The sequence below is a fragment of the Ylistrum balloti genome, unplaced genomic scaffold, assembly GCF_031769215.1.
Source record: "Ylistrum balloti isolate Yb309-2 unplaced genomic scaffold, AGI_CSIRO_Ybal_v1 Utg370992, whole genome shotgun sequence".
NCBI lineage: Eukaryota > Metazoa > Mollusca > Bivalvia > Pectinida > Pectinidae > Ylistrum > Ylistrum balloti.
Genome location: NW_026782555.1, coordinates 140,413 through 162,854, shown reverse-complemented (window position 1 = coordinate 162,854; position 22,442 = coordinate 140,413). Strand labels below are relative to the sequence as shown.

The 22,442-nt window shown below is 35.3% G+C and overlaps 1 protein-coding gene across 1 annotated transcript; it reads right to left on the bottom strand.

Moving 5' to 3' along the window:
- Positions 1 to 7,920: 7,920 nt before the first annotated feature.
- LOC132559898 (uncharacterized) lies at positions 7,921 to 21,693 on the bottom strand. Its single transcript, XM_060224528.1, has 5 exons — positions 21,072 to 21,693; positions 18,654 to 18,822; positions 16,246 to 16,383; positions 11,000 to 11,129; positions 7,921 to 10,234 (listed from the first exon to the last, which is right to left on the bottom strand). The coding sequence occupies exons 1-5, from the start codon at positions 21,691 to 21,693 to the stop codon at positions 8,216 to 8,218; spliced, it is 3,078 nt and encodes a 1,025-aa protein (XP_060080511.1). The 3' UTR covers positions 7,921 to 8,215.
- Between the last annotated feature and the right edge of the window lie 749 nt (positions 21,694 to 22,442).

Genomic DNA, 22,442 nt, shown 5'->3' with positions numbered 1-22,442 from the left:
TTCCTGATTAAGCATGGTACGATGTCCTTTAATGTTATATTACTATTGAATCAAACATACACAGGATGGGTAGATTTATAATCCAATAGCTCTATGTAGGGATATATTTTGTTTAAATAGCTTTTAAAATTGTTAAGCACATTTGTCAATAGTGCGTTAAGTTTCAAACAGGAAAAAAGGACTTATGAATGACGAAGAATATAAATTAGCTGGTTGGTGACAGGTTTTTCCGTCCCCGTGACTCTTCCTAAGCTTTAAACGTGATTTAAAAGTGTTAAACACACCTTTAATGCATTAAATGCTAGAGCGCTAACCCTACTGTGTTAAATACTAACGGATGGAACGGGTTTGAAATAGATAAAGAAATAAAAGACATGATTGGGCGAGATTAAACAATGATTCATTTAGACGAGGACAGTGGTATGAGTCATGAACGAGGAGAGTGGTACGAGTCGTGAACGAGGACAGTAGGACGAGTCGTGAACGAGGACAGTGGGACGAGTCGTGAACGAAGACAGTGGGACGAGTCGTGAACGAGGAAAGTGGTATGAGTTGTGAGCGAGGACAGTCGAAAGAGTCGTGAACGAGGACAGTCGAATGAGTCGTGAACGAGGACAATGGTACGAGTCGTGAACGAGAACAGTGGTACGAGTCATGAACGAGGACAGTGGTACGAGTCATGAACGAGGAAAGAGGAGAGTCGTGAACGAGGACAGTGGTATGAGTCATGGGCGAGAAAAGAGGTACGAGTCATGGACGAGGACAGTGGTACGGGTCATGAACGAGGACAGTGGTATGAGTTGTGAGCGAGGACAGTGATACGAGTCATAAACGAGGACAGTGGTACGAGTTGTGAGCGAGGACAGTGGTACGAGTCGTGAACGAAGACAGTGGTACGGGTGATGAACGAGGAGAGTGGTACGAGTCGTGAGCGAGGAAAGCACGTGTATGTCTCAATCCTTTGTCGTTTGAGACATTTGACATAACTGACATCACCAATGAAAGGAACCGTACGTCCCCATGATACATTTGATAACAGTACTTGCGAAAATCTCACCAATTAGGTTATTTAAAAGGGCCAGACCAATTCTTTTCTTTTCTGCTATTTGACCTTTGCCTCAGTGACGTCAACTTATTAAGGAGCTGGAGTTCGAGTTTCAAAATCTGAGATAATTTGATGAAAACTACAGGTCTTTGGGCCCCAAGTCGTGAACGAGGAGAGAAGAAACAGAACTAGGTGGGGACATCAAACTTGTGGGAAGAAACTACCAGAATCTCTTTATAGATTTGATGGGTACTCTGTAGAAACAGAGACGTATATATCACGATATATACGTCTCTGGCAGAAACAACACGAAAATACAAACATGTCAGTAAAATCAAAACTCAAATCCAATAAAAGGAAAGATTTACACGAAGGCTCCGGAGAAAGTGCAAGGAGAATAAGGTAATTAGGACAGAACTTCGTTCTTTTTCGGGGCAAACGGTTAATCCTGGTCTTAACACTGAGGTACAAATTACAGATGTATAATGTTTTCAGCTGTTGTTTATATCTTCACCATTATGTGGGGATTTGGTCTTATAATTATACATTATATTTCTAAAGATTTCGATCAAACTTAATCCAAATTTCAAAGTATTTAAGGGGGTATACAGCCAACACCGTCATGTATTCAAAGTTTCTCACGTGACCCCTGGATACCCGAGGATATGTAGGTTTACTGATAAATGTTACATCAGTTAATTATGATCGGTCACAACAGGCGATAGGACCGGGTTCATAGATGTATTAGTCGGGTTTCATGCTCTTGTAAGGCATCTTCTGGACACACATATTACAACAATTTCTTACTCTAATGTGCACCAAAGGTCTTTTGATTGTCCTTTTATGAAGCCCATACAATGGGAGGCAGATAAAGGGACGTAACTCTAACGACTTCTGTCGATTAAGATTATAAGTTCCTATGTCCAGGAAAGAATCAGTGTTAGTATTTTTCTTTAGTGCCCTACTCTCCAGACAACAGTCTGGTCTCATGATGATAATTGTGAATAGAAAGCTGATATTTTTTATGTCTTTGGAAATTCTTACACGTATCCATACGTAGCTTGATAAAATGGAATGGGTAGATATTTTGTACCCAAAAAACTAAGTTTTGTGAGCGTCAAAAATAAAACAGCACTATTTTTTTTCCCAAATCACTTTAATGATTGTCAGCGATTGACAACAATCGTATTAAATTTAATAACACAGTACTTCTGACATAGTACACAAACAACACACCATCAGAACAGTGGATGGCTAGGCCCCTCATCACTGTTATCATTGTCTTCAGTAATTGGTACAAGCGCAAATCATCTACATGCACAAGGTGGCACCCTGCTTTCCACAAAAACCTAACTCCATTCACAGAAGAGTTCCATCTTAAGCATAATTGGATGTGAAAGAAACTGTGTTCAAATGTATCTTTTCCTAAATACTTTTATCTTAAACCTTGATACATACATGTATTCTCTAGCAATTAAAATGTTTAACAAAAAAATCAAACTTTATTTGAGGAAAAAAAAAAAAAAAGAAAAAATTGACTTTGACAATACTTGTATTAAAATAGTGAATAGTTCTACACATGTTCACATAATAATTTTTCTTTAAGACAATATTTGTACAATTCAAGGTTGTAAAAGACAAACTCTGATATTTAGTAACAGTTGATGAACTCTTTTGTATCAGGAGGTTGTGATGTGTGGAAAGGAGTGTGTCACCTTAAAAACTTCCTAATTTCTTTGGTTTTAATGGACTGATCTACATCAAGATCAAAAAGGAAATCAAAACTATTAACTATTAATAATATATATACAACCTGATTTTCTAGGTCACCACCACAGAAGTGACCTCTTTTATCACACCATACAATGCTATACAATTTAAGCAGGAGAATCATCAAGCACAAAAACATGGAAAATATAGACTGTGATTCTCATGAAAAACGACACTACCCAACTAGTACAACATACAACAGAGAAATATCGGTAGATTGTGTCACATGATACAGAATACACAGCATTGGAGTGATTTCGTGTCTTTTTGGCATTGCTTTTACTTTCTTTACCCATAACCAGCTGGAATAAAAAATAAATATTCATAGTTTTATTGACTTACTGTGGAGGTTGTAATTATCAAGACCTATTTTTGGAAATTTGTTGATTAAGATAGCATTTGTGGAATTATAAACCCTGAAAATGAAATAAATTGAGAAAATCAATGTTCATTTTAATCCTTTTCTTTTTGTTTTTTCTCCAAGTTATATTAGATAAAAGAATTGAACCAGAATTAAAAAACCCTTTATAAAATCTGTTGGTATTTCTAGAAAGGTTTATAAAGTATCCCAGACCCTGTACTTTAATCACTGAAGAATTTAACATATTCAAGTCATCGCTTTGTTACCACTTTGTAGTATTTTTTAGGAAAGACACTGGGACAGTGTCATGTGTTCATACAGTTTTCTTAGTCAGGACAGGTAACTGAATACAGAGAATCTAGTTTACTGATAGTTCCTGAGTCAGGACAGGTAACCAAATACAGAGAATCTAGTTTACTGATAGTTCCTGAGTCAGGACAGGTAACTGAATACAGAGAATCTAGTTTACCACTAATTCAGAACTTTTTGCATTACATATAGAAATAATGATTACTTCCATACCAATATCCCACATTTGTTTAAATCCTAGCAAAGGCTTTCTAATTTTGTCTGTCTTTTCTTTATTGAAATACAAAACTAAAACTAGATTTAACAGGTGAGTTTTAATGTTAAAACACCAAACAACATATCTGTTTCATTCAATCGACCAAACGTTAAGTTTGCTTCATTCCATCAACCTTCATCATCTCCTTTAAATGATGACCAAAAGTTAAAATCTGGTTTTAAAATCTCAGAAGAACTTTAAACAGTGCTTGAACACAAATGTACATTATCACAAAATAGCAATTCTGTACTTCACTTTTTTGTTTGGGACAAAGATAATTTTACACCATTTGTAGCTGCCCATCACTTTCATTCCTAAAGTAAACCTTTATAGCTTTTACATCTTAACTGTACAAAGACTGATGGATGTGTTTTGTCAAACAAATTATACAAATCGGTCGCTGACTTTTTTTTTCAAAAGTCAAACTGGTTTTTTTTATTAATCCATTTGTAAAGAATTTTCAAAAAGACAAAAAAAGTAACAGAAAGCATAATTACAAATATATGCACAGGTAAAACAGTTGATACTACAGAGAGGTGAGGTACAGAAACACTATGAACAGCTGTGGTTGGGGTTACTGGTCAATAAAAAAGTGTTTTCAAAATGCAATAAGATTTTCTTTAGAATGCTTAAGTGAAGACATTTGATATGTACCTGTGATGTTTCTTACAATTTACATAAAAATGTGTAGATCAGAAACAAGCTCCGTGGAGAACATCGTCAGTACATATGTCCTATGGTATACTAGGATTTCTTCAAGGGACATAACTTATGCAAAACTGGAATTTTCTGTTTGAATATAAATTAGTTTTTTTTAACGCTGCATTAAATAATAAGTAGAATATTTTTTGTATAAAAAAGGCAAAAAAAAAAGTGAAAAAAAAAATCATCCAACTGAACAGGCAAATCATTTTGAACCAATAGAAAACTGGTACTAAACCACTAGTGAAAAGATTCATTAGAAACGAGAAAAGGGATCAGAAACTTGGGGAAAAGAGTAAAAAATTGGAAAAGGAAATGCAAACTGAAAAAAAGGATTAGAAGCTTGGGAAAAGGAACAGAAACAGGAAATCAGAAATAGGAAAAAAGGACTAAAAACTGAAGGAAAAGAGAAAGAAACTGGGACAGAGGATTAGAAACCGAAGGAAAAAGAAAAATGGGAATAAAATGGCAAATTCCTGATTGAGGGCAATCATTTGATTACCAGTAAATATATCATTAGAGAGGTTGTACAGAAAAACATAATGAAACACTCATCTCATTATAGACATCAACACAAAATAAAAAATATTGAGGATTTCAAACATAAGCACCTTATCCACACACTACATTAAATTTTACTGAATATCTGACTTATCCAAAATGTCGCTCTAAAATCGACAATTTGGAGAAGCTTCATGGTCAACTTTGTTTACAAATGAAACAACCAGTTCTTACCACATCAATCAGATGTTTAAAGCTGGAGGTCATATGATGGTAGCATCCAACTTGATCCTACCATCACTATATCACAATATCTAAACAGTTTGACAATGAAGTGTCACTACAGTTAAATTTGGCAATGTTACATCAAATCCAATAAAGAATCATCATATTTCACAACAAAATCATTTTTTCTAATCAATAAAAATAAATTCATCATAAAACTGAATTGTAAAATATGATCTGAAATTGTATTTAATTACTGCAACTGAATATATATATATTTTGTTATTTATACAATATATTTTATAGTATTAATGCTGATTTAATACAAAAAATTCAACAAAAAAATTCCTTTTTTAATAGAAAATATTTGGCATGGTATTTTCAAATAACAAAACATAAATAATTGTCATTTTATTGAAAAAGATTCAAAAATTTGTTTGTATTTTTAAAGTAGGACAATATTTAATAAAAATTTGAAGTTCAGTAATATTTTTGTATAAATTGTATTTGACCTTATACATATTTCCTCTAAGATCATGTGACAACAGCATTAGCCAGTGTTGATTTTATTATTCATAGCAGAGTTTTTTTCTCTCGAACCAAATGACAATTTAACTTTTCATTTCTTAACAGCTTTCAGGTGGAGTTGCTTCCCTTGATCCAAATGACATTTTCTTTTTTTTTCTTTTTCTTCCTTTTTTTCATTTCTTAATAGCATATACCAGTAAGGTAAAAAACATATTTCAACCATAGAATAATTAAGAAAATAAAGCTAAACCATCTTTAATCAACATATCAATTTGCATTAAGTTTTATTCTGTAGATTCTTGGGATAATTTTTGTGAACACCAGTCAGATAGAAGATTCGAAAGCACATTGTAAACCAATACAAAAATTAACCAGTAATCTTCATTACAAACTCATGACAAAGGGAGTTAGGTAAAGTCTGGATTTAACAGGAAAAGATTAGAATGGTTTGAATGTGTCTTTTGTGATGAAATATAACAGAATTTTCAAGTCTTGGTGCCATAAAGCTAATTGATAATGACGAAACAATGAGGAATAACATGATGTGTGTTACATGAAACACTTCTACAATAGATACAAAATCAATGGAATTCAGGTGATTGTCAAAGCAAACGATAATATATGTATATATATATATATATATAAATTTCTACATCGCCATAGAAACAGTAATCAATACAATAACACTAACGAAACAGTCATACACAAACAACCTGGGATTTCATAACAAATGCAATAATCAATTTTTTTTATGTACTCAAATAACTTAATTAAAAATATAAACAAAATTAAAATCTTTTAAATCATGAAAAGTTAGCAATGAAATGATACCATGATAACAAAATGATTAGACCTTAGATATCAGATCTGAGAACACATCTTCATGTCTATAAAGACAGTATACAGAGCTTTTTCTCAAAATTAAAATCAATTTTCTCACGTTCCATTATCGGTCAACCTGTGAAATTCATTGGTCTAAAAAATAACACTGAATCTGTATTGTATACAAGCTTATCTCCCTTCAGTAACATTGGTGTTGTTTGGCTGTACATAGGCTTATCTCCCTTGAGTAACTTTGGTACTTGCTGCAATAGACTACCATCCTAAACTGAAAATTTTTTTTGGCTCTCCTTTTGTTATAAAGATTCTTAAATGAGCTTTCACTTTATATTAGATCTAGTGAAACAGATCTTAGAATCTTTTCTTGTTTTTACAGCTCTAAGCTCCAGAGTAAATTACCATTGTAAAGTAGGAAAATATTACATAGAGAAAATTCACTGGATAATATGCCTATTATGTTATGAAAAATAATATTAAGGGCTTGATACTGATTATGAGAACTGTAACAGATATTCGTTACACAATGTATTTTTATAGTCTCATCACTGGTTATGAGGAATTAATTTGGCATCCTAAAAAATCTGAAGAAACGTTTTTTGACTTTTAGAATATACGATATGTACTGGCCACTCGGGTAGAGAATAAACATTCCAGACTTGTGACCTATAAAGCTACTAATGCTGAATGGTACGTATTGGATTCTAGTTCTGCAGATATAGGAATAGCTCTGTAGACATAGATCTACAACAAACCCGGGGTACTGATGAAATTACCGAAATCTAACTGTTGTAAATGATTGGGATGAACTTAATACTTATTTTGCTTCCAATCACAAGGGAGTTAAAAATTTTGGACAATAATTTTGTTGATTCAATCAAACAGCGACTTCAAACAGGAATTGATCATTGTGGATATTTATATAAAGTTTATTGTTTCACAAAGTGATGAAGTGACTGACTTCGCAGACAATATTAAGGGCATTTATTGAAAGAAAAATTGTTCTGGTAAAGCTTTGCTACAAGATACTGAATTTGGGTGTAGACGACATTCATAAGTTCTATGAAAAAGATACCTGTATTTTCAGCCTTGACCTTGAAATTCAATAGGGCTTGGAAATTAATGGCAAGGAACATTTCAAAGTTCCATAAAATTTAATTGAGATAATAAACTTAACCCAATACTCTTCAGACAATTAAATGTTGACAGGCAAATGAAAGGAGAGAAAATGTAATGCTATTATACACCCACCTTAGTGGCAGACTTAAAAACAAATTAATTAATCTAAAACACATTTTATATTGTTTGACAAATTGATAAATATTTAACAAAATATGGATGGCTTACACAAGGAAAGCAGTAACAATATAAATCAGAGTACTAAAGATGGCAATAAATTTGGATTAAAAATATTCAAAACATTTATAACAAGATGCTACAGCTACGATAACTTTCAAAACAATATTGCAGAAATTTGAATTTTACATATCATCATAAATCACAATAAGCCTCAAAATGGATTTCATCATCACACACAAGGTTCTAGTAAAGGTTTCCGTGGGAACTAACAACGAGGTCTATAGAAGGATATGTATACATAGACACAACAAAGTAATGATGACATTCTGAACCGTCTGTAAGCTTTGGACGTAGGGAATATTTCTAGAAATCCTCCGTTTCACTATGCTGGTTTCAGCATCTGTTGCAGGACAGGAAATCCCTTGTCATCTGCTGCTCCAATGGAGTTCTGAGGATTTGAGCTATTTATGGATTCACTCTGAACTAGTGTGGAATTCTGGGATATGGATGGTAACTTTTGTTGTCCACTACTCACCAGTGGCACATTCACAACCCCGACCAATGAGGGAAACCCTGCTTCTGAAGCACCAGCCACCTGCCTATGAACATCTCCGTTTGACAGTTTAGGAATTTTGTTTGTGTCATTTCCATGGTTACCGCTGTTGCCCTCTTGTTGACGTTTGTTAGGTGAAGAGCTTTGTTGACCACTGACAGAAGTCTGAGACGAAGTTCCCATATTCTCAGTAACCATGACAACATCTTGACAGTTAGCAAGTGTTTTGTTTGGACTGGACACTGAAGTGACATATGTATAGTTGGTGAGATTTTGACCAGTGGATAATTCTGTAGTGTTCGTTTCCCTGGCTGCTTCCTCACCCCCTTTATTCACAACCGTATATAATTCTTTCTCATTCCTAACAATCCATTTATTATTTCCAACAGAAATAATCTCTACTTCCTTTTCACCAAATATGAGCATGTTCTGTTCATACAACAGTCTTTGTTTGTTAGATAGTTGTTGTTTATCACTTAAACTCTGAGGAGATCCCGATGCAGTCTGTTTTCCTGGTAGGACCTGTTGTAATTCAAGCGACGTCTTCACGCTGGTATTTTGAGATGTTGTGGGAGAAATGTTATCTGCAGACAGACACTGCTCCTTCTCCAGTTGTGGAGGTTTGGGAGTGATCACATCACTATGAGATGCAGTGTCATCTTTTTCCATATCTTTTGGCTCCTCTTTCAACTTTGGCATATCCCTAGGATGAGCAGCTGATAGGTCTAGAGGGGAGGGTCCACTTCTCTCTGAGGTGTTGGGACTGGTGACAGGCAGCTGGGCCGGAGACTGAGGATAGTGCCACATGGCCGGAACCAAATTAACCACGTTTGGGGTTGTTGACGGCCCGGCCGCTGCTGCCTGAGGGGCTGCAGGTCTTGGAGGAACTGTTGTACCTCCCCCTAAGCCTCTATCTGGCAAGTTATAATCATAGTATATGGCACCAAATTTGTCAAATCCAACTGGACTGGGATTTGAATTGAACACAACATTCCCATTGACTGGGATCCTACTTGCCGCCTCTCTGTTGGTACGCGACTTTTGTCCAGGATTGCCTCGTGTGACACCAGTAGGAGATGAGCTGTTAGAAGAGTTGGCTTCACTTCGACTAGATATACGTGAACGACCTCTTGACACCTTGGTCTGTGGACTTCTCTGTGAGGGCATTGTTGGACTGACACTAGAGGGAACTGAAGAGCGGAGGTGGTCAGGAGACTGTGCACCAATAACACCTGAAGCCATTTGTATGGACTTGGTAGCTGCGTCAGTTTCATCCAGACTCTCGCCCTCCTTCATCATGGCTGCCGTTTGCGTGGAGATAAGGTGTGAGATGACAGCCTGTAGGCTGTTGTGTTTAGACACATCAGACCGACCATTGGAACCAGTACTCCCTCCACTCTTGTTAAGCTCATCAGAGTTTCCATCCTCAACAGAAATAATTTGTGCATCACCCTCAGTGACCCCAACAGTCTGACCTTGACCTTTTGCCTGAGCATCCTTTGACTTGGGTGAGAGTTTTTCCTTGGGTGAGGCTTTGTCGTTCTGGGAGGTTGGCGACTGTGTGAGGACTTGAGGAGGTGACTGAGACAGTGAGAGAGGAGTCTGTGTTAACATCATCTGTTGATTGACCCCTGACATGGCTGGGACCATGATCGTTTGACTGGCATCCAAGGTAACGGCCTGTACAGGGATAATTGTGCAGGTGGTGTCTATGGGAGCTGTTCCTGATGACGCTGTTGTCACAGCCACCTGCTGCATCTGTGCGGCTGCAGCATGTAGGTGTGGCACAGACAACATATACTTCTGTATGCCTTCTGTGTCCAGTGGCAAGTCATCCATGTCCGTAGTCTGTAACATAAATATATAGAGTCTGTCATAATGTTGTAGGATGTGTCATCAGTCATACAGACACTAAAGGGTATTACAGGTAACATAAATATATAGAGTCTGTCATAATGTCGTAGGGTGTGTCAATTATCATACATGGCATTATAACTGCCACTTTTATACTTTAAGAATATCAAATCTGGTAGAGATAACCTTATGACCTTACATTAAAGTATCTCAAGAAGTGATTTTTTTAAAACAGGAAAGCATCAATGAAGCTTATGTAAATTTTCAGATTTTTTTTCTGTAATTCTTTTCCCCTTGTAAAGTGTCAGTGTTGATACACTTAATAATTGTTGTGAAACTGATGTCATTGTCAAAATGTTGCACAGAGAAAGTATCAAATTAATACTGAATTAATTACTGACTGCATTCATGGTCCAATAAAGTTTATTTCTGCTGGTCTATTAATGAAGTATCTTGATTATTTCATTTTACTGGTTTTTTTCATGTCAAACTACAATCTTTAAAAATTCATCAATATACACCATTGTAGTAGCTGGTGGCTACTTCACTGAACAACATACAGGAGGCCCATCACTTGCTATCCAGAGCAAATTATCTTGCAAAAGGACACAATCTAGGACAGCACCATTCAGTCCATTTCTCAGCTCTGGAGAAACACGAAATGGGCAGAGTGCTGAACTACGCACCTCACAACTTCACCTGAAGTTACATAGGCCCAACACTCTAACTGAGCTATCACAACAACAAATTTCCACTCACATCTTCAGAGTCGGTGAATCCGGCCAGGTCCAGTGACCTTCGCTGTAAGATAGCTTTGTCACGGATGATCCGGTTGATTGAACTTATTGAAGGGATGTTCTTTTCTGTGCAAATTCCATCGCTTAACAATCTGAAAAACACAAAGTTGTTTAAAGTATTTCAATTTTCTGAAAAATTAACAGATAACACTAGGAAAATGTAAGAGTTTACATAATATCAGGCTACCATTGGGAATGGGATAGATGTCTGTCTTGTACTAAGTTTCAAACATAAACAATTAGTGGTGTATCTTGGACAAGCTATTGGTGGCCTCTCATTTAGAAATGTCTTTTCCAACTACCGCTAGACTACCACAGTTTTCCAAACCATCTCAAATTGTGGCGATACTTGTTCCCGACCACTCTGTACACACTCGGCCAAGCAGTTGGCGTTATTATACCTTGTTAATTTCATAATGTCGGTATTGATTTCTCTTATCGCGAGACCATCAGACCCTGACAAGTGATTAGGTCAAACAACTTCATTCATTTAAAAAATTACCAATAACTCTTATTTTTAACAATCTAAATCTGAATTTTTATCAAAGAATCAAGTTCTGAAAAGTCAAACATGATCAAATTTCAACTTTTCTGCAAGGAAACAAAACTAGAAATAACACTTTAGAACAGTTCAATCAAGCTATTTTAAACTAAAAACTAATAATAAAAATGTAGAAAAATCACAATTAATTAAGTTTTTCTAAAGTCTGGAGTTATTTCCCTTCTGTCACACAGTTAGATTTGGAATCCAGCATAATCATTGTCATCAAGCCCAAGAACAATGGTTTCTTGCTAGTTCATAAGTGAACTTTAAATGGAGGACACAAGACTCCCCCTTATGGATCTAGTCTTTAACGTTCTTAAATTAAAAAGGAAATTTTCAGAGTACACAATATCAAACAGTTTGTGATTCAAGATGTGTCTTTAAAACAGCAGTAAGATAAAATTCTAAGTGATGAATAATACTGAGATAACAATTTCATGATACCTATCTATTGTGATCTGTAAATATTCTGGAGCACCGAGACACTATTCTTTTGAGGAAAAAAATTGAAAAGACAAAAGGTGATGAAATCCAAAATCTTTACTACTATAGTAGACAATGATAAAGAAGCAGAGAGAACACTAAGCCAGTAGACAAGGCACTTCAATCTGGGGACATTCTGGTGTGGTTAGGGAGATAAAATCACAGCATTTCATTAAATGGGAAGTTCTTATCCTTTAAGTTGCCTTTTAAATAAATCTACATTCCCTTTCTTTTCATTAAGTACATTTCAAGATTTCAGTCCCTTAAGTGTGACCTCTGTACCCTGCTTCATAAAATGGAACAACTTAATGAATTAAAAGCAGATCCCATTGTCAATATTTAGGGACAGTAGAGTTTGATTAAATTAAAAAGGATAGTACTTTTGAGATTGGAAGATGGTGTGAACTCTGATAGTCGACAGGTTGTAAGATTCTATTCCCTATCAGACACTGTACCTAACAATCTTTTAAACTTTACTACGAACGCTTTGATTTCACAAAGAGAGAAAAAAAAAAGACCAAAGAAAAAAAAATATGTCACAAAAAACCCATTCCAATATACATGCTGTTATATAATTTTAGAAGTGTACAATTTCCAGGCAGGTATTGGAGAATGAGAAATTACAAAGCACAAACCCAGGATTGAATCTTATCTTTTTCCGACATCACCTAATCCAAGAGATGCAACGAGATTTTATCAAAGAAGTGAAGTGTATCATGAAACCATTCCGGCAAATGCAGGGTATGACATCCAACGGCTCAAAGTAATCGTCGTGATGCCAAAAGCAATCATTGTATAGAGAGATACGATCGTAACTTGGGCTAAAAAAACGAGTAAAACGGTGCGAAAAAGGATTACATTGTGTTTGGGCAATGGTGTATCATCAACTAAGCTGTTACGCCTTGATGCACAGTGTATTTCGTCCGCTAGCACAGGTGATAAATCGCGGCCTGGGTAATGACGATGATAGGATTGAGATGCTATCGAGTCAGTTTAAATTGATTGTGCAGAAAGCTTTTGAAAGCTAAGCAATTATGTTGGAGTTTCCTACACAAAAGAAAAACGCATTGACCGTAAAAACACGGTAAAAAACTTCCTATATTCATTGAAATAACAAAGTGATAACATTAGGTAAAGCATACTAATGTGTTATTTCATATAGAGGGCCCAAATTGACTGTGACGTGTATAAATGTGGCAAGCAGCCAGTGCTAACTGTAACATTGTAGGAGCATGGTACGTCCCTGAATACCCACACCCGGTGACGTACATGCTTGACAGTACGCTTTTAACAGCATTTCCCCTGTGAGGGGCCGGGGCATAGTAACGGTTGTTTGGCGATGACAGAACCTGTCTCCTTTCGTTGTAGGTCTGTTGTAACATGCATGGTTTCAATACAACTGTAAATGTTAACAGTGTTTAGATCCAATGACATGTCACGCATCGCTGCTCTCCTTCTTTGAAATCTGCTACACGAGTTTTTCTATGTCCTGCTTGCTTTGTAACAATGTAAGATTCTAACACAAATTACCCTGAATCAATATGTTCAATACTGCATTATGATTTCATCTACAAGAAAACCTTCACAAGGACTGCTTTGCATTTAGGTCTGATAAGGCTACCATTAGGCCATCAATATACGAGCCATGCGTGAACTATGATAAAAATTGGGATTGAATAGCGATGGTTTTCCAGCCATAAACCTATAAATCTATGAAGTTCAGCTGTTAAAACCCTGTGTCTCCCTCCATATCATATCGCTGTGGCCATCCCCGTTCACAGCTGAGAATATGACAGGTCACACTTAAAACTAAATGACATTGAAAGTAAACTTGTAGTGTTATACAAGTAAACAAAGGGATTTAAGTATCTGGAAGGACAAAAAAAAATATCACAACATGACAATAACTTCTTAATTCTGGTTCTAGTTCAAAGAATATGAAACTTTGTGAAATTCATGTGTTATTGAAAAAAAAAAGTTTTAATTAAAAAAAAAACAAAAAATAAAAATTTGATGAATTTCATGCAAGTAGTAATTTAAAACTTGAATTTCATGAATATCTAATTTTGAAAAATCAAAAGGACTCATTTTGTTAAGAAATTTTTCTATAAATAACTCTAACTATTGTCCAGGGGCCGACTCATACCAACAAGTATTGTGGAAATCAATTCAGAAGTTTAGGAGGAGTAGCTACAACATCATTGCATCTACAGACAGACCAACCAGACAGACAGACAACTTGAGTCCAGTATAATCCCCTCCCTCCACTTCTTTGTTGCAGTGGGGTTGGGGGGATTTGAGGGGGGAGAGGGGGTTAATTATAATGCCCCAACAGATTTCAGTCTGCTGATGAGTTCAGTCAAAGAAATTTTTAACTTCAACAATATTACTAGGTACTCAGTCATTCATTACAACAAATCTTTTACCAGATAAATAAACTTAATTATCTAAGGAAAGACAGCAGCACTGATACTGTAAATATGAATGTATAATACAAATGTAAGAACACGACATAATCATGGAACTTTATGATCAGACTTGGGGCATAGCATATAGAGTTTTAACGGAATCAAATCATTCTATATCAGTTGATAGTTTTATTTAATTCTTTACCAAAATGAAGCAAAATTAAAGAGTTACATTACACCTAATTGACTGTACAATGCCTACTGGAACCAAGTCAGAGATCACTGATACACCAGCAGAAGCATCTAAGCTTCAATCCAGCAAACATCTTCAGAGGAAGAAACTTTAGCACTTCGCAAAAATTTTTTTTTATCAAAAGTCAACAAAATATAAAATATCAGCTTCAATCTCTAGCCATGTCTTACATTAAGTACCTAGTCAGGAAGCATTGCAAAAAAGGAAGATTTTTTCAATAAAAATTGATAATAGTATAGAGCATCTTAAGATAAGCATTACCAAACAGACAATTTTTTTTTCTTCAATAAATTCGATAAAAATATTGTTTAGTGCCAAAGTAAGCGTAACGAGAAATATTTTTCAGGAGAGACAAAGTTTTTCGTATCAGTAGCTGATTGATGCCAATCATAGCGTTTATGTTTTTACACAAGTACACGACTTATCCCCACTGGTATAACAACTTCCATAAATCTCACCACACTTCCTAAACCGCACAAATTGATCCATTTTCTTGGACAAAACTTTCCTTATCTATCCTTAACCATAGTTTAAGCAACTACATACATCATATATTTTTGACATATAATGCTATTCCACATAAAATGAAGAAATTGTACAAAAATTTTATCACAGTTTTGAGTTTTTTTTTATCTGATATCTCTACACATATGATCCCTGAGAGCAGGCCACGGCACACTGCCGCGTAGTCACCAAGAGCTTTGGTCAAACTGATCAAGACAGGCGGTCATCTGTCCCTTTTCTAGACAAGCTCTGGGTCATATGAGAGGAGTGTTGACCTTCACATTTCTTACCTTCAAATCGAACACTGAATAAACATTGAAAAGAGAACTTGTTTTTTCTAATTGAAATATTCTAACATTTACAAAATTGTTTGGTATTTATAACTAATTAATTTACTGTGTACTTCCACAGGAATCAAGATTTAATTTGAAGCAAAATATGAAGATTTTGGATCTAAATTATTGAAATGATCAAGTATAGTGAGCAGTGAGTGCTATCAACCATTATCTGTCATTAAACCTTAACAAAGGGCCATAACTCTGTATAAAGTAAAAGCATATATTACACATCCATTTCAAGAGGTACTGAGATGCAGTATATGGTAGTTGAGGGTAAAGAGGAATACCAGATATGTTTCAGTCAAGGACTGAAGTAAATATGGAAATAAAACCAACAAGGGAGATAACTACTGACATTGATAGACCAAAGTCTTAGATAAACCTCTGTCCAAACAGAAAATTCCAAATGACATCTAATTGTGGTTACCCTCTAAATTCTATAAATTAAGTTTTTTTCACAATCCCCTGAAATTGAAAGCCTTCAGAAAAGGACATTACAATAACCACCAGTGATTGCATGGTACAGGTATATAAATATGCTCTATGCTTCCAAAGTGTTCAGAAACTCCGAAACAACGAAACGAGCACATCACAGATTCTATTTATCAGCTAAAAATATAAAAAACAAAAACTTTGTTGAACATGAAGATCTGATAATGAGATGAAGTAAACACATACTTTTGTCGTATTTCCCAGGCAAACATCTGTGGGTTTTCTATCTTGTACTGCCGAACCCTGCTCACCACACCAGGGGTCGTGACCTTCGGTTTACTTCCCCCTATCTGACCAGGATTGATACTGCCAGTCTTCCTATACCTGTAATATACAAAATATTTTGTCAGCAAATATCTGATTAACTAAACTGAAGGACATAGATATAATAATGTTATAATGATCAAATCTTAATTGTTGTAATTAGTTTCAACCGTTGTAAGATCAATCTTAACTATAATAAGATAAAATCTTAACTGTCATAAGTATCAAATCTTAACTGTTTCAAGATCACATCTTAACTGTTGTAATTATCAAATTTCAACTGTTGTAAGATCAAATAATAACTGCTTTAAGATAAAATTTTAACTGTAATAATGATAGAATTTAAGCTAATACACACAAATTATATCTCCCAAGTTAATCAAAAAGTTTCAATTGGTACAGTCCATCTTGGTCAAGATAACTGATTTTTTTTTTTTATTTCAAATATCATTTCTGTACAAACTAATGTAACTAGACAAGGCAAGGTTATTAAAAAATCTCAATAAATTGCTTAATTTATTTCTATTTTGACCAAGAACTTTCTGCAGAAACAGAAGGCCCTGGTCATTTTTTCACAATTTACAAAGGTGACTTCTGAGTAAAACAGAATTTCCTTTTTCTTCTTATTAAAAAACTTCAGTAACAGCTTTTTTTCTTTCTTATTTTGTTTTTTCACACTTTTTCTGTATAAATTAGGTCTAAGAACTTTTTATTTTATTTTCCCATATTTTTTTTGTACATTAGGGTTGTTTTAGAGCGCCTGCTTTCCTTTTGATGACTATATTTTGATGTATATTTTTCACTTGATGAAAACTCTGCTTAGAGGTACAAACAGAGACCCTTGTTTACTCATTCCTTTAGCAGTAAGAACTTGACTTGACTTATCACTACTGTACTAGGCAAGACATGATTCCAACATTCCAACAACACTTTGTATATACATAATTAAATGTTGGACAAATATTCAACAAGGATACCATTTTTTTTTAAGAAGACAGGTAATTGTCGAGTAGTCTCATTTTCACCACAAGTAATGAGCCCTACACCCAGGAGCCCTGTGACGAGCAGCTTTTGTTACCCAGAATCCTATCAACCGGTTTCATGTCATGCTATTGATGTGCGGCGACCCGAAACATGAGGTCATGCTTGACACGAAAAAGGAACAAGGCTACTATGTTTGCAGGAGAAAAGTTGCCTTTATTTTCTCCTCTTGAATCATGACAATTGTTAACGTTCTTGTATTTGAAGATTTGACAAAGACTAACGACCATATTCACTGAGGCATAACATACCTGTTAATATCAGCGTGCTTGCATGAACCTGAATCAGATCTGTAAGGCCTTCAACCATTTATAGCATGGCGGCACACAACAGGCAATGTTGTCTACATATTTTATATCCTGGTGCCTTTTCATGATAAAATTTCATGCTTCAGTTTCGCCAGACTAATCGAATAGAACAAAAAGCTCTGCGTGTTTTACAAATGGGTTACACTGAGTTACTGCATTCTAGGTACAGCTGATATACCGAACTTGTGTCATAGACCAGCTTATTTTACCTATGTAAATATCTCACAGAAGAGAATTATGTCATATAACAGACAAGTTAACATCATTAAACATCACATTAAAGACCAGTCTTCTTACATAACCACCTTTTTTATCAAGCTACCTTATCACACAGTAAAACATCATTGTACTTAAATGTTTTATTTTATGATTATTGAGAAGTTGTGTGATATAAGGACTAGTTATACAAGTCTATATATCACACTATCATTATGTCATATAATTGTCAGCTCCATCTAAAAAAGATATTTTACAGATAAACCTTTTGTCACAGAATGGTATATACCCTACCCTATAGGACTATGTTACTTTTTGACTTACTACAAGATTGTATTTCAATATCAATAATTATATTATTTCTTGTTTCTGTAATTATTTCTACTCCTCCTTATCATAGGTAAGGAAACTTACCTGTTGAGGATCTTACTGACACATCTGTGAGATTAGCCCCTCTCCTCATTTCTAATCCATCCTCACTAATAGGTTATATATGTTGAGGATCTTACTGACATACCTGTGAGACAATCCTATCTACTCATTCCTATTCTATCCTAACCACAGCTTATATAATGAAACTTAACTATTGAGGATCTCATTGACAGACATGTAAAATAATCCTGTCTCCTCATTCCTCATCCACATTCACAACCAGCTTATATAAGAAAATTTACCTGATGAGGATGTTACTGACACACCTGTGAGATAATCCCCTCTCCTCATTTCTAATCCACCATCACCAATAAGTTATATATGGATATTTACCTGTTAAGGATCTTGCTGACACAGCCGTGTGACACCTGAAGTTGTCGACTGATCTCACAAGGCCTGATGCCCTGGAGAGCCAGCTGTAGTATCTGTACTCTAAGATGGTCAGGAAGAGGGCGTCCATTAGTAAATTCTCGCCCATACTGGTTAATATTGCGACCCCCAACTGAAATGAAAATGAAAGATCGAGAAGTGTATGGCAAAACTGCTGGATTAAAATCAGAGCAAATTGTAGCCTCTCACTATGAAAATAAAATAAATTTGTAAAACATAAATAAATTAATGTTTGCCTATGGAATAGCATTAACATTCATGTGATATTTATTTATTTTTAAGCAAGCTGAATGGAACCAATGAAACATTGATGGAACATAGAATATTATACATGTATATAAATATATAAGCTATTTGCAAAAATCGCTTAGAGTCAACTTATAGATTAAATATACAAGGTCAAGGACAACGATAAGGTCAAGGTCTGCCTATAGGTACATGTACATTTCCTGCATCAATGTCTGCTCTAACATGATGTAGAATTCGTTTCTTAAAGATCATCAATCGAGTCAACAAACACCAGAATATGATCCAATATCTATGATCCCAAGTCAAAATATTTCAGGTCAACTGAATACCTATTTTGAATTCTAGGTCAAATTTATTAAAAATTTCAGGATTTATCTATGATTCAAGATAAACGTTTCTGAAGATTATATGTCAATAATTATTAATATTTTAGGTCAACATAATGGCAACCTTTACTTTAGGTTAAACATCAATATTTATCGAGTATTCAAGTCAGCATTTATCTGAAGAATCCATAGCAATCTTTGGGGATCCAGGTCAACATATAGATTTCCATGTCAAATTTTTATCTAGATTTCATGAAACTTTTATCAAAAAATCCATGTTGATGTTTAAATAGGATTACATGTCAACATATAAGATTCCAAGTCAAAATTTATCTAGGTTTTTCTAGTCAACATTTACTTAATATTTCATGTCAACAATTACCTAGTATTACATGTCAACATTTATCTAAGGTTTTAAGTCAGCATTTATTGAAGGTTCTATGTCTACATTTATCTAAGCTCAACGTAAACATTTATCGAAGACTGTCAACATTTATCTAAATTCTATGTCATCATTTATCTAAGTTTCCCTATGTCAACATTTATCTAAGACTTGTCAACATTTATCTAAGGCTTGTCAACATTAATCTTAGTTTCTCTATGTCAACATTTATCTAAGACTTGTCATCATTTATCTAAGGTTCTCATGTCATCACTGATAGTACCACTTCTATAGCTACAGTGAGTCCAGGTCTGCTTATAGGCACAAGTCTACAATCTGCTTAGAACTAAAAACCCATATGATAATCTAATACTTAATACAATATACAGCAGCTGTTGACAGTTTAAATATAGGGCCTAACATGTTTTTTAGTGAACTAGTCGTGTAACATTAGTTAACACTGGATATCACTTTACACAGATTTACTATCTGTTCATACAATTTTTCAGTGGACAGAAGACTTGGTAGGCTTTTTACCTTAATATTGGTGTAAGGAAGTATATTATTGGTAATGAACTCTGATCTGATCTGTCAACAGATCTGGCAGTGCTTACAAATGAGAAGCAACTGTCCCTTCGACTGGCAGAAACTCTCCAGTTTCACTTACTTCTATCTTTTTCTCATTACAAAATGGCAATCTAAAATATCATGATGTGTTCAATAATTCATGTGTGCCAAACCAGGCAGGTCGTCTAGCTTTAGGCCAGAGGGTAGCAGTCTGGCACTAATGAATTAAAATATGGCTGGTACCTGTCACACTAAACCTGATATTAATACCCACAATGCACTACAGTCTGAGACATTCATCATGCAATCATCAACAGCTTGTCCTCGGAAAAATTTATAACCTGCCTTCTATATCTGGGTCTACAAATCTTGGTCAGTAACATGTGTAAGTGGGATATAATAGTTGAGCTGATATTTCCATCATTCAATGTGTATCGTTATGGTGAGCAGGTCGTGTGCTACATGGTGTTTGGTCTCTTCCCTCCAGAGAAAAACATCATGAACTTTCACTTAAGAGTACATAACTGTTTAAGGATAAGCACATAAAAGCAAACTGTACACACCAACAGACCTGAGTTGGTAAAACTAAGGGCAGATAACCATTTTACATATAAAATGTACCTTTAGATAGACCTTATTTGTAAAACTAAGGAAAGATAACTAAGCAGATAAAAGCAATCGGTACCTATAGAGACAGTCCCATGTAAAGTTAAGGGCAGATATTAAAAGCAGCCTGTAACTATAGACATGTACCATTAAAGTCAATGGCAGATTACTTTGTTAACTTGGGGGCAAGCACCTGTAAAGCTAGGGGCAGATAACAAAAGCAGACTGTACCTATAGACAGACCTGTGTGTCTTATCCGTCCGTCCACCTTCTTAGGTTTTCCGTTTTCATCCAACTCTTCCTCTATAAACATACTGTCATCAAACTCCATGGCATCCACATCTGACCCAATTTCTGCACTCAGTCCTTCAACAGTTCGCTTTTGTCCATCTTTCACCATTGTAATGCCAGGTGATACCTGTTGGTGGGCAACAGGTGCTTCTGCAGTTGTCTCCCCTTCCTTGCCCTTGCCATCAAGGGCGGTGAGAAGACTTTGATGATGCTGTTGCAGGGCTGCTTGGCCCTGAAACATGGACTGTTGGAACTGAATAAGATTAACCAAGTACTGCTGCTGTATAAGTCGCTGTAACTGCTCGGCATTAACATCCGTCACCTGGTTACCCTGCACCATGGTAACTGTTGGCACAACAACTTTATCAGCATCAGTAACCTTAGCTCCACTCTTTTGGTCGCCCTCACCATTTATAGCTACTTCAATGGCGTTTCCACCGCTGTCGCTGGAGGACTTTGCCTCAATGTCGAGGGCAGTGGCAGACTTTGACTGGTCAGTCTTGTCAGCACCACCGTCCATGATTTCCTTCTTGACCTGGACAGATAGGACCTGTGCGGTCATTATGGCTACATAAGACAGCCACGGTGAAGCCTGGACTTCTACAGGTTAGGTACTGGCTCCAGTCACTCGCTTACAACAGTCTGCAAAATAATTTTAATTATATAGTGACAATCCCTTATCTAGAACTAAAATATCTGAAAATTAACACTTTTTGTTACTTCATTTAGCATATTTCTGAGAACTTTATATGATATGTCTCACTGGATTTAAATATGTGGGTATCGAATTGTAACAAATAGTGTGAAAATGGAAGTATGGGGTATAATAATCTTCTATTATATTACAGTGAAACCCTCTTAATATCATGTTCCAGTTGTAGGAGGAGGAGGATAATAAACAGAATGTGACATTAACATTAAGTGGATTCCACTGTACTAGGGAAAAGATCTTTTCAATACAAGCATTTGTCAAAAAAAAAATTCCAACATCACTTTAATGATTGCTGTATATGATGGTTTCATATCATGCAAAGTAAGGCAAAAAGCGTTGTAAGGGTATAGATTTTGTTGTTTGTGAACGTATGATCAATTTTGTTATTATTTATTAAGGACTTGCCATAGTCATGTAAATATTAGTGATTAGTGATGTGGCAAGTCAAATTAGAATCAGCAGTTTTTTTATGGTTTTTCTTGATGACACACATCTGTGTGTATGGTTTAAATTCATTCAAATTTATTTCATATGTAAAATCATTTTAAACAAATCAATACACTTTAGATTTTCTGTTTAACACCATTCAGCTGGTTGGT

Excerpts from the sequence above, each read along its gene's own strand:
- LOC132559898 (XM_060224528.1), bottom strand. The coding sequence starts at position 21,693 with ATGACCGCACAGGTCCTATCTGTCCAGGTCAAGAAGGAAATCATGGAC. Across the intron at positions 18,823-21,071 it reads ACACACAGGTCTGTCTATAG|TTGGGGGTCGCAATATTAAC; the intron begins GTACAGTCTGCT and ends TTTTCATTTCAG. Across the intron at positions 10,235-10,999 it reads GATTCACCGACTCTGAAGAT|ACTACGGACATGGATGACTT; the intron begins GTGAGTGGAAAT and ends TTTATGTTACAG.